The sequence below is a fragment of the Musca autumnalis genome, unplaced genomic scaffold, assembly GCF_047663935.1.
Source record: "Musca autumnalis isolate F117 unplaced genomic scaffold, ASM4766393v1 scaffold_4, whole genome shotgun sequence".
Taxonomy (NCBI): domain Eukaryota; kingdom Metazoa; phylum Arthropoda; class Insecta; order Diptera; family Muscidae; genus Musca; species Musca autumnalis.
In genome coordinates, this window is record NW_027411977.1 from 88,922,175 (window position 1) to 88,936,361 (window position 14,187).

General features: G+C 35.3%; 1 protein-coding gene across 3 annotated transcripts in view; it reads left to right on the top strand.

Moving 5' to 3' along the window:
* Positions 1-7,679: 7,679 nt before the first annotated feature.
* Snmp2 (Sensory neuron membrane protein 2) overlaps positions 7,680-14,187 on the top strand; it is a 176,946-nt gene continuing 170,438 nt past the window's right edge. For all 3 annotated transcript variants that reach the window (XM_073980270.1, XM_073980268.1, XM_073980271.1), the window contains exon 1: positions 7,680-9,321. In XM_073980270.1, the coding sequence (XP_073836371.1) occupies positions 9,199-9,321 (123 nt within the window). In that variant the 5' untranslated portion in view covers positions 7,680-9,198. The remainder of the gene's footprint in view (positions 9,322-14,187) is intronic.

Consider the following 14,187-nt stretch of genomic DNA (forward strand, 5'->3'; position numbering starts at 1 on the left):
CAGTGGTTCTTTAGCGTTTCACAATTTTTCTTCGAAGTCGCGCGTCCTATGTAAATCGGCCTAAAGAAAATGTTGTAGATGTGAAAATTCTCCACAAGATTGACCTTTATGATACTTTCGTATGTTTCACCGTTTTTGAGATATAGAAGTTCAAATTGAGACAATGCACTGACTGTATCCCCTCCTTATAAAACAATGTAATTACTGCAATTTCCCAAATAAAACTTATATATCTTGAAAATGATACAACCTCGTGTAGAGAATTCTCACAGCTTCAACATTTTCTTTAGTCCCATTTTGATATGACTTGCGGTTTCCAAGCAAAATCTTGAAGACTTAAGATAAAAACCTAAAAATATGAACTGAACCTCTATATCTTAAAAATGATGAAACCTAAGAAAAAACCTAAATGTCAGTCTTGTAGAAAATTTTCACAACTTCAAAAATTTTTTAGACTCATTTCGATACGACTTGCGGTTTCCAAGCAAAATCGTGAAATCATAAAAAAACCTTAAAATTGTGAATTTTATCGCGATTTATTTAAAAATCCCTCCGGCGATTTTTTCGGTTTTCTTTATTTTTCATATCTATGAACATTGCTGTTTCAGAATCCGCGAAATCTTCCCATGTGTTAGCGGTTTTCATCAAAAGTTGGTTAAGGCGCACTGAGTATGATATTGTTTTATAAGGAGGCGATACAGTCAGTGCATTGTCTCAATTTGAACTTCTATATCTCAAAAACGGTAAAACCTGCAAAAATATCATAAAGAACAATCTTGTGGAGAATTTTCACAGCCACAACATTTTTCTTAGGCCCATTTACATAGGACTTGCGGTTTCCAAGCAAAACCGTGAAAACCTAAAGAACCCCTTAAAATGTGAACTTAAATCGCGATTTATTTGAAAATCCCTCCGGCGATTTTTTTGTTTCTTGATATTTCTCATCTATGAGCATTGTAGTTTCAGAATCTGCAAAAACTTCCCAGGTGAAAGCACCTTCCATTTAAATTTGGTTAAGGCACACCGTGTAGATTGAAAGTTTAAGGTTTATGACTTGAGATCCCTAAGGGGCACATATATTCACCGGGCCTGCACGGTTGCTTTAAAGCAGTGTCGCCCAAGATTTACCATCAATGTTTTAGTATATGTGTATGTATGGGTGAAAAAAACCAACAACCACATGATGTTTTTATTCACGCACACTGTAAGTGAGAGAGAAGCAAATGCAAAAACAACTCAGTGGCCGCCCTCACTATACTTCATTGCAAGGAAGCGCGTCCCTACTTTAAAGTCCTTTCACCAATTCTACCATTTTCCCGATAGCGGAATCTCCGCGCTAAATACGCTTCAGCTGCCATTAAGCTTAAATTAGTGTTTGATTAATGGGTTCTCACCGGCACCAAAGTCTTTTCCATCTTGGATTCATCTGTATATTGCCAGTCCGTTCATAGGTGAGTTACCTTCAGCCCAAATCTCCGCACTAAGAAGAATAAGTGATAATGACTCAGACCTGAAGGTGGTCTGTATAAAACTGCTTACGCGATACCTGTCATTTGATTCAAGATGGCTGTTAAATAAACCTGGACCAAGATACAAAGAGGATTAAGATCCAGAAGCACGTGATCTGAGGAGTGTTTTTATTGCTTCAGTAAGAAGAATTGAAACAGCAACTGCAAGGCACCAGATAAGTTCACCGTTGGTAAAGATGGGCAGAACCATGGTTACATACAGCCAGTGTATGACTTGTGTATGTTGTGTTTTCAATTTTTATTCTATATGGAGAAAAATTCGTTATAAGGAAGTTCGTTATAGAAAAGTACGACTGTATTTATCCTTTTAAAAGGAAAAAGTAGGAACGGCGTTAAGTTCGGCCAGGCCTCCGCAACGAGTTGTATTGAAGTAAAATTTAACATTTAGTTTCCTTTCGTTTATGAAGAAGTCTGAATACCAAGTACGGCAAGTTCGGTAAAACAATGTGGCTAACCATCAAAATATCCGTTTTATGAATGCGTGGACCTATACCGACAAATTTCTGTGAGAAAGTTGTGTACCCCAACGAAGTACCATTTCGGTATGATAATGAGGCTAAAATTTTCAAAATACTGAAAATCGGGTGATACCCCAAACGAATACCAAATTCCACATTTCAGCCAATTCGGTGGATTATTGTGGCCACAACCTTCTTCTTCTTTATTTGCCAATTCGGTTTTCGAATTATAGGCGACCAAAACAATATTGCAAAAATTAATTATGTGCTTAAGATATTATAATTTCATATGTTTTTCAGGATCTCTGCAAAGGCATCCCTGTCTTTAGCATCACTTAGAAGTCTTACAGAATCCCGAATTCCAGTCCATGCTTGGATATTGTCTAGCCATATAGTTTCTTTTCTTCCTCTTTCCGGTCTGCCAGCAATAGTTGTCCGTAGTATATTTTGTAGCAATTTGTATTTGGGGTTTCTCATAATATGTCCTAGGTATGCTGTCTTCCTTCTCTTTATCAAATCGATCAACTCCCTCTCGCAGTGCATTTTTCTCAGGATTTCGGCATTTGGTATGAAATCAGTCCATGATATTCTCAGTACACGCCTATATATCCAGATTTCGAATGCTTCCAATCTTTTTATGTCTGCTGATTTTAAAGTCCATGTCTCAACGGCATATAGCAGAACTGACCAAACATACGTTTTTATAAATCGTCGCTTTGTTGTGAGATTAATATCATGACTTGACAAAATTTTTTTGTATTTATAAAAAGCGTCTCTTGCCATTTCTATGCGACTTCTAATTTCTCCTGAGCAATCCCATTTCTCGTTGATATTAAATCCAAGATATTTAAAGCTCTTTACTCTTTCGATGCAGGCGTCTTGTACTTGCAGCGTGATATCATTGTAACTGTTGTTTTTGCTGATTATCATGTATTTCGCTTTTCGCATATTAATTTTTAGCCCGTAAGATTGGCTGTATGTGGATAGTTGATGCATTAGATATTTCAGTCCACAACCTTCAAAACACCGAAAATCGGGGAGTACCGGGACAATATAAAGGCAAAGGACAGTTTAATACCCCCAACGAAGACTATGTGCCACATTTCAGCCATTTCGGTGTGATAATGAGGCTAAAATCTTCAAAATACCGAAAAACAGTTGGTACCGTTTTATGGGGGCTATATCAGAACGTGGACCGATATAGTCCATTTGCAATACCAAACATATTAGGAATAATATAAACTTCTATACCAAATTAAAAAGCTCTATCTTACAAATTGCGAGCAGTATCTTGATTTCAGCAGATAGACGGACAAGGTTATATCGACTTAGAATTTTACCCTGATCAAGAATATATATACTTTATAGGGTCTCCGATGAATATTTCGATGTGCTACAAACGGAATGACAAATTAATTTATACCGTCCATATTATGGTGGATTGTATAAAAAGGATCAAGTTATGCCCCGTTTTTTCACTACATGTACCGTTATATACCAATAAAACGAAGTGACCCAAACGATGGAACCCCAACACTATAGAATTTTTGTATCAGAACGCTTGAATATTTTTCTGGTAAACTTTTATAGCACTGTGTCATTAATCGACTGCCTGAAAGACTATTTGTTATATGCCAAAAAGTAAAAAAGTGGATAAAAACTTCAAGTCAAAATCGGGAGGTTCGATTTTCACTGTAGACATATGGTCTAGTGGACTTTTTGCTCAGTACAATACCAGGAATCTGAAACGCGACGCTCCCATTAAGATTTTCAAGTCGTCTCGACCTAGTGTACATATCGAAATTGGCGAAAATATCTCCACATTATTTTAAGCTTTACATCCAAAAACTATTTTTGTTCTTCAATTCTATTTTACAATTATTTTCAAGTCATAAAGTCGATCTTTTGTTTTTTATTTTTTCAAACGGTGAATAAAGAAGCTAACAAAAACAAATCAACAATAAGTCAAGAGAAACAATTGTTGCTGCCAAACAAAATTACCATTTTGTGACCTACCACAACAAAAGCTTTCTTTTGCCAAACGCAAATGACAACAGCGGCAAAGAAACAAAAGCTTTCAATAAAAATATTCAACAACATTGTGTTTGCACTGCTGACGTCGCTGTAGTTGTTGGCCAAGTGTTTAGGGCCAACAAAATGAAAAAAGAAACACAAATGCAATATAAAGAAATGCACAGTGGGCGCAAAGAAATATGTAATATCAACTGGTATTTTAAAAATGAATATTATTTTTCTTTTGTTGAGTACGAAGATGTTGACATTGTCACAACATGTCCGTTCGTGTGTGTCGTATTCATCGGCACACACAAACGGAGAAGGCCACTACTGAATATACCAAAATCTCTTCAGTCAGTCCATCTTCGCAGAAACATTGTACGTCTGCGAGGAGAAGCAAGAACAGTATGGAGCCTAGGGAAGATTATTTAGGAAGTCGAGGGGTGTGCTATGTTTCGGACTAGGAAGGTTATGCTTCCAAATCCCTCCGAAGCAGCAGTTGGACGAAAGCTGTAAGATCTTAGCTTTATTGAGATAAAAATGAACTCCTTCAAAGTCTCTCGACCCTAGGTATCGACATAGCCCTAGTCCAACAACCTTATGTGTATAAAAAGTTACCATTACCCTGGTAATGATTGGATGCGAAGCGAATGGTCACTAGAGGGAATAAATGAAGCGGCCTTGTTCCGCAAGGTGCTACTATTTAAGGATATTAAGTAAGAAGCATTAAGCGTAGCGACCTTTAGTGGACTAAGTCAAGACTAGAGATTCTGGATCTCCTATAAAGGGACACAGGTGGTGGCCTGGCTACATCAAGCCATACTCAATCCCGCACTGAAGTGGTTGACCACTAAGCGGTTAACAGCTTTTAGCATTACAAATTGCCGGGACCGTATGGTAAACAAGCAGATATGCTTCAGAATGTAGTGAAGCCGTTGATAACAATCATTGCGCAAATTTTTAAGGTCTGCCTGCTTTTCTAGTACATACCTGGTTCCTGAAAAAAGGAAATGTTACTAGATCTTGAAATAAGGGCAGAATAAAATTTCAAAAAAGATCAGTCGATCTCAGAATGCTTATATCAAGGGCAGTCAGCAGAAACGGCCTGAAAATCTTTTAATAGAAGTTAACCGCAAGATGGGGCTCACCCACACTTACTCTGGCTTCTGGTGATAAACAACATTTCTTTTTACTTCAACCAGCTGGACCAGAGTTCCCAATAATTGAGCTAGAAAGCAAACTACCCCAGAGAGTGTTTTTCCTATAGGTCGGTTAAGTATGAAGATGGGCTAATCTTCTCTAGAAATAGATTTTAGGCATTTTGAGGAGTTTAGCTACACTTGTTGACCGAACTACCTGCAATTCGAGATCTGAGGTTCCCAGTGGTCGAAAAACTTCTACACCAAAAATTGTCAGCCTAGGTCCTTGTTTCGATATACCCCCGAAGTTATAGTGGCTTAAGTCTGAAACCCCCCACAAAAAAAACTATAACTGAATATCTCATAATTTTCAAAAATATGTTTTTTGTTTTGTTCAATATTTATTTTGAAAATTGTGAAAAATTCAGTTATAGTTTTTTTGTGGGGGTTTTCAGACTTAAGCCACTATAACTTAGCCATTTGTCAACCGATTTAAAAAAATAATAACTTGTTCGAAAGATATTATTCGCCCCTTTAAAAGGAAGAAGGAACAATAGATATCCGTTGTGAAAAAAGAAGATATGTCCGTTTATATTTGAAAATGTAAGAAAGCCAGATTTTCACTACTTTTACCGTTATAAAAAACAAAACGAAGTGACCCAAACGAACTAAAGGCATTTACGTTGTCCATGGATCCCAATACAATAAAATTTTGCATTAGAACGCTTGAATATTTTTCTGGTCAACTTTTGTAGCACAATGTCATTTATCGACATTTTGAGAAAAGTTTGCAACTTCTCAAGGCAAAAACTGCCAGAAGGAGCATTCCAATACTTTTGCGCTGTACTAGAGAGTTCTTAATAATTGTGTTGCCTACAGTTTCGGTCTTTGTGTTGGATCGAAAATTTTAATGGTTTGACTGTTATATGCCAAAATAACCAAAAATCGTCAATAAAAAACTCCAAGTCAAAATCGGGATCGATTTTCATCGTAGACATATGGTCCAGTGGACTTTTTTGCTCAGTTCCATCCCAAGAATCAAAAACGCAAAGGGCTCATTAAGGTTTTCAAATCGCCCCAGCCTAGTATATACACTTTCATACGGGCAAAATGTGACTCATCGAAATAATGGTTTTAGACCCCAAGTATGTTTGGACGAAATGTGTTTCAGACAATTTGGAATCGATTTAGCAATGTCCGTCCGTCTGTCTGGCTGGCTGGCTGGTGCACGATAACTCTCAAACGGATAACTCTCAAACGGATGAGCAAAATTTGGCTATCGTAATATTTTGTCCAAACTTAGTTTAAGTTCAAAGATAAGCCATATTGGTCCACTTCTTCAGGTACCTCCCCCACAAAAGTTGACAAATGTTGGGAAAAATTGTGAGTACGATAATTCTTGATGGGAGTGACAGATTCGATCCATACTTTACACCAGGTATAGGTCAGGTTCGAATATGGACTATATTTGTCCACTCCGTCGGGTACCTCCCACACACATTTTTGGATAAATTCACTTTAAGACCTGCTCTCGGATCACTTTGATTTTTATTGAAGCAACTTGCATTCGCTGCCTCAATTACGACAATAAAAGTTTTTTCAAGGACAAGTCCATACTTCTTGAGAAAAAAGCCCAAAAGTTGTAAAAACCCCCTATGGCACCATATGTAGTGACTGGAGAGCTCAAACCGAATACTGCGTTCGTCCACACTTTGGATATCGTAATATTTCTTCGAATATTAGATGAAATTCGAAGTTGGAAAGAGTGGACCTTCTGATACCTCCCCACAAAAGTTCGAATATATTCGCTAAAATGGTACTCTAAATCAGCAGCCGGCAAAAATGGGCACACGTGCCCTCGATGAGAATAACAACAGAACAACCACCACTCAGTCTTCTTTCAAAAGTCAATGAAGAAGGTTCTGCTGTCGCTTGATTCAATGATTTTTAATTTTAGCATTGTATTAACGCACACCCTGTTTGTGGAGAGAGCGAGAGACAGTCGTATGCGTGAGACCGCAAACAATGTTATTGTATTAGTGCCGATACCTGATCTAAATATTGTCGAAACTCTGATTAAAAAACCCTATCTATCAATATCCCTGCAAATGTTTGCGCTTTAATCCTATCCATATTGTTTTGAGAACCCCCTAAATACGTAAGTTTTTTTGGAAAAAAGTATTTCAATCCACACAGGCTGAGGGTATATCTCTGTCGGCAATGTCGGCTTATACTTTTTTACTTGTTAAATTCTTAACTACATTTTCAACCGGTTGAAACTACTGTGCAAAGAAACTAAAGAAATTCATTGTTAACAAAAAATGGGAATGGGACGATGATGACCAGCAAAGACAAAAATCCAAAAGCAGAAAGAGAAAAATAAAAGATCCAAATAAGGAATGAACTACGAAAATGTTTGAAAGGCAAAGACAACAAACAGAAAATGCGATCAGAGAAGAGCGCCTGACAGTGGCACATAAGGTATGTAGTTACCGTTGCCATTGCTCTTGCCCGCTATGGATGAACTTTGATGACTTAGTCTTAACTGAAGCTTAAAACGAAACACACACGTTCCGACCATAATTTTTGTGCAGAGAAACACAATTTATAAGACGGCTTAATAAAATCAAAACAAAAAAATCAACGCGGGGAAACGGTTGCCACCACCAATTCAATATTAAAAACCAAATTAAGTGATTGTCTTTGTTTATTAATTTTTGGGTGATAATGGCCCTCTAAGGGACCGTCCGACCGACCTTCAAATGCCCTTATACTCAAAGTGTTGCAAATTAATTACTCAATGAATGATTGATGTGGATATCTAGATAGGCGCATTTTTGATTTGATGTTCAACATTTTGTGTCCCGCTCGTGTTGGTAAAAGGGAAGCAAAACACCTTTTCAGGGTGAAAGTAGCAGTTAGCGTGTTCTTAATTACTACATGTACGGAAGGATGATATTGTGTGATTCCAATCTTTGAACTACATCAGTGCAATTAAAAAAGTTGATGTGCATGTCACTGCTGGTGAATCCTAATAATTCAAAGGGTGACATAAAATAATAATCGGTTAGTTCGTCAAACAACTATAACGTTCCAGAACGGTTACAACGGCTGTAGTGACAGAGTGTGGTCGAGAAAACAAACAAACAAAAAAATATGCCTTTAACCTTGAATCAAGTCTGGTTTTCTTTAAAGTGAATAAATCTAAACTAACCAATCCATTGCCGGTGTCATCGAGTGAACTAAACAGAAAAACAAAACAAATCACAGTGTGGCAATACCATCAAAAATAGTCATTTAATAAATTGCCAAAAACCAACAGCTAAATTCCCCAATAAAAAAAAAAAACAAACTCCGAACAACACCTACTACACCCTGGCCATAATATTGTTGGTGGCCTCTTAATAATTTGTTGCATTTAACCGTTTGAAACAAATAACAAATCGTCCAATCAATGGCTAGGTCGTTTGGTCACTTGGAGAATTTGTTTTAAACTTGAGTCAATTTTGGTCAATCTCGGCAATGCCAAACTTACTCACAAAATAAACACCCAAAAAACAAAAAAAACCAACAGAATTACAACAACGAAAACAAGTTTTGGCTTAAGTGTCGTTTTCTTTACAAACTTGACCAATTTCATTGCCGTTAACACCAGACCACAATTCCTCCGCATCCAATTCCACGACAACAACAACAACGACAAAGTAAAGGTTTGGGAGATCTTGTTATGGCTTCTTTTTTGTTTCCGTTTCTTTGAGCTGTTGTTCGTCGTATGTACGACATACGTCACTTTAACATTCAAGCTGATTTCAAAACAATAGTTGTTATTGTTTTTTTATACTCAGAAATTAAAACATTCAAATAAAAGTGTCTTTTAAAACAAATTTCAAATTTCCATAAAGTGCAAAAAATAGTTAAAGAAGAAAAGTTTCACAACAAACATTCAATGATCTATTTAATATCGGTGCGTTTTAAGTGCAATATTTTGATTGTTTTGTGAATTAAAATCTCCAATCATCATCATCACCACAAGCGCCAAAAACCACCCACATCAACATGTTCAAACTATCGTTGCCTTGGCCTCTTCTTGGAGCATTTGCTGGCATTGTAGTGTCAGTATTGGGAGCCTATTGCGGTTGGTTCATGTTTCCCAATATGGTACACAAAAAAGTTGAAGAGGTAAGTCGAAAGTTTAAAACAATAATCATAAGAAACGACCTTTGCATTGGGTTGAACAAATATAAAATAATTTCCGTGCCCAAATCAATTTAATTGACAAGTCTTGAGGTGTTAAACAAATTTAACGACTCCTAAGTCCATGAAAATTAACACCAATTTTACAATTGGCAAATAAAGACGACTAATTTGAAGGGCAAATAGAAGCAATTTTTTTGAATATTCCAGATATTTTTGTGCAAATTTGGAATCGCAGCATGTTTCAGGTGACAAAACGAATAGATAATGTGTTATAACTACCTTTGTTCAACTGAAAAATGAAATGTCTTGCCTATCGTATCTTGAAAGTAATAAAAAATAAAATCTTCTCTAACGCCAGTTACAGTTCGCACACTTCGATTAAAATTTTAATTTTACTTAAAGCCCATTCACTCTGTACAAGACAACATAAAATTTTTCAGCTGACAAAGAATCAATCGGCGTTGTACAGACGACATTTCAGCCAGGTTTTAAAAAAATAGTCATATATTTATACCCTTCGGTATTTTGAAGGTTGTGGTCTCAATATTATTCCGAAATGGCTGAAATTTGGTATTTATCCTTCGATGGGGGTACGAAACTTTCCCCCAGAAAATTGTCGTTACAGATCCACGCCTTCATATAGCCCCCATAGAACGGTACCTCCGATTTTCGGTATTTTGAAGTTATGGCCACAATAATCCATTGAAATGACTGAAATTTGGTATTTAGTCTTCGTTAGGGGTATTCAACTTTCCACTCTAAATTTTCGGTATAGGTCCACGCCTCCATATAGCCCCCTTAGAACGGTACCTCCCGATTTTCGATATTTTGAAGGTTGTGACCTCAATAGTCATCAAATGGGGCTGAAATTTGGTATTTAGTCTTCGTTCGGGTAATAAAACTTTCCCACAGAAATTTTTGAAGGTTTTAGCTTCGTTATTACCCCGGAATGGCTGAAATTTGGTACGTAGCCTTCGTTGGGAATATAAAAGTTTCCCCCAGAATTTTGTTGGTATGGGTCTACGCCTTCATATAGCCTCCATAGAACAGTACCTCTCGATTTCCGGTATTTTGAAGGTTGTAGCCTCAATATTTCTCCGATATTACTGAAATTTGGTATTTAGTCCTCATTTGTATTATAAAACTTTCCACTTGAAATTTGTCGGTATAGGTCGACGCCTTCATGTAGCCCACATAGAACGGTACTTCCCGATTTTCCTTTTTTTGAGGGTTGTAGCCAATAACAACAAACAGAAATGGCTGATTTGGTATTTACTCTACGTTGGAAGTAAAACCCTTTCCAACTGAATTTCGTCGATATAGTACAACGTTTCGATATAGCCCCCATAGAACGGTACCTACCGATTTTCATAATTGTGAAGGATGGGACGTTAAGATCCCACCGAAATGACTGAAATTTGTTATTAGGCTTTCATGGGGTTATAAAATGTTCCAAAAAAGAATTATCAGTATGGGTCCACGTCTTCCTATATCCCCCATAAAAGCGTACCTCGTGATTTATGATATTTTTAGGTTTTAACCACATTATCCTACTGAAATATCGTAAATTTGGTATTTAGTCTTCTTTGAGTCTAAAAACTTTACGCCAAAATTTTTTCGGTATAGATCGACGTTTTGATATAGCCCCCATAGAACGATACCTCCCGAATTTCCGCATTTTGAAAGTTAGCTATACCGAAATTGCTGAAATTTGGCATTAAGTCTTTTTCATAAACGAAAGGCCCGGCCGGCTTGTTTATATTAAATTAAAATTGCTTTCTTGAAGGTAAACTAAACTAACATAAGGTATGGGCATAGTTCTAAATATCAGATACCTTTTAATTTATTTAAAAAAATGTTTTGTGGAAAATGTATAGTTGTGCCGATCTAGTTCAATTGAACGAACTACGAAAAACTACGTATATGTAATATCACAAGGTAGTTTGAATGACGTTACTTATACGTTTTTGAATTACTACAGTAAAGTAAGAACTTTACGAATTTAAGGTTGTAAAGGGTAACGATAACAAAATGCATGTTTGACTCCAACGCATGAGAGAGAATCCAGACTTAATAGAATGCAAACTTAATTATTTTGGTACACAATTTTATATATGTAAGGGTTTTTACTATTCTTAGGGCACAATTTCAGTCTTAATTTTGCTATCTCCACTTCGAGGTTGAATGTCAAATAACAGGGATATTATGAGATAATTACACTGTACAACAATTTTTTTTTTTAAATTACAAGAACCCCGCACAGATTATGAAAGAGGACCGAAAAAAAGAAGACACGTGTATCGGCGTTTTGAAAGTTTACGTCGGAAAGTAACTTAAATAGGTGTGGCAATTTCCGCCCATTTCTACAGGTTTTTGAAATATTCGACATCAGATTCCTTGGGATCCATGCATTTTATGTATAAAATGTCTTTGGCAATATAACTGACAACACTGCGGGGTATCTTTTTATGAAAAAATATTACCCCTCATGCGAGTCACTAAATGGGTCTTTATGGTCGCTTTTTTCAAAAACGTTTAAAAACTTCTTTAAAATGTGATCGTATCAAGTCAAAATATTCTACAAAATTATTTGTCATAAAATTTTACTATAGGTCCCCGAATACAACAAAACTCTACATTGTACCTAAACGCCAGGAATCTGCCAAAAGTAAAATCACGTTATAAGGTTAATGTTGTACTTTATCTGAGCTTATTAAGTTTTGTCCCACAAAACTTCATTCTAGATAGAAGACGTCAAAAACAAAAATATTCTCTATCAAATTTCAACGTAAGTCGCCGAATAAATTAAATATGTATTTACAATATATATCAAGAAATATAGAAAATATCAATTTTGCCAACAAAACAAAACAATCAAATATTTTTTGAACAAATTTGTTTTCTTCTTTTTTCGAGTTGATGCATGAAAGTAACATAAAATGTAGTTTTAGACGAAAGGTGTTGAAGGAAGAACTGTTCTACACAAGCTTTCACTGTAAGTCCCAGAACAAACTAAATATCTAAGTAAAATACTTTGTTAAGAAAATGACGTTACAAAATTAGATATTATAGGTAAAAATTATTTGTTAAACTTTTGGACTCTTAATTAAAATTTATTCCATACTGAGTCAAAATCTCCTCAAATACTTCACTTTTTGGGGATTATGTCAAAAGAAGAAATGTTCCAAATCAAATTTTATTATGAGTCTCTGAACAAAAGAAATTTGTAGCTATAATATTTAACATCTCCAGAAGATTTCGCTTTTTATATATGATTTAGGAACATATTCTATCCTTTTTATTCACATTTTCGTTATCTGCGGTCACAAAATATATTTTATTGATGTCTTTTCATAATAAATTCTTTCAGAAGATTATGTGTGCTCGATCCAAACTGTTTCTGAAATATCTATGGTGAATATATATAGAGAAAATATTGATAACCCAGATCGGAAAAAATTGCGTTCTTTAGTACTATAAACTAAAATAACGTCATCAGTATAAGTCATAGGTTCCTGATATTGTATGTGAAAATGCGGGGATAGTCTACGGCTATTCTCCAGTGAATATATCTAAAATAAGATTTTCACATGGTTCTAAATACTAAATTAATGGCAGCTACTACTGTTCTGACTAAATTGACTGAAGTAACCCTTTATTATGTTTTTATAGGGGAAGAGTGGGCCTTAGCAAAACGGTGTAAAGTAAACGTTCGTGTATTTTGATACTATTAACACTAGCTTGAATTATTATACAGTCGAACTTCTTTAAAAAGAACTTACCTTTAACGAATTTTTCTCTATAACAAAGAAAATTTTTTTCCAACCATTTTTCTCCTATAAGGAAGTTTTTTTTTTAATGGGAATTCTCACACAAAATAACCTCTCTATGACGAATTTTTGTCAAACCTTTTCTCTGATGTTTATACAATAAATGAGAAACAAAACACATTCATGACGCTCTTTTTATTGAAATTCACATTAAAAAAGGGAAGCAAAAATCATTTATCTGCACTTTCAAGACGAAAATTGTTTCAAAATAAGTGCTTGGTTGCTCGGAAATTGGACATCTGAAGGGAAACAAATGAGCATTGTTTTAAAAAGGCTGGTTTTCCTAGTACAGCTATAGAAGGTTCTGATATTGAAGTAAAATAAGGTTTCAATACGTATTGCAGATTTTACGATTGAAGACCGCGTTAATGACAATTGTGATACTTTAACTAAAGGTTATCCCTTTTTGAGTATCGAGTTGAGTCTCCATTGCAAATTGTGAAGACTTTGATAAATCAAAAATAAATGAAAATCACTTCTTATATCAGCTTTGATTTTATAACCTCCACCATAGTATAGATTGTCTTACCGTTTGTAACGCATTGAAATAGTCATTTTCGATATATATATATGGGGATTTCTCAGTGAAATCGGACACTATTACAAAAATTTGTTTTTGATTTCCTTTATTTTTTGTTGCTTCTCAGCAAAACATTTCAGTATATTTTCAGATTTTTTGACTAAAAAATCGACGTCTGTAAAAACTATTGCTCTGTTCCAGAACCTGCAAGAATCTACTATTTTTTACTACGATAACATTTTTCCCTTTATGTTATCGGAACAAATAGTAAGCCAGACTATTTTGAAAAAACAATTTTGTTCTTTATGTTATCGGAATAATAGTAAAAATTAGTAAATTGTTGCAGTTCTGGAACAGACCACTCTTTTTTAAAATAAATTCCTAAATAAAACATCAAAACAAATCTTAAAAAATTTAACTTTTTATTTTTCATTATTTATTTATTACACTGGTTAACAGGACTTTTGTTTCAACCATAGGCCTTAAGAAAATGTTGTA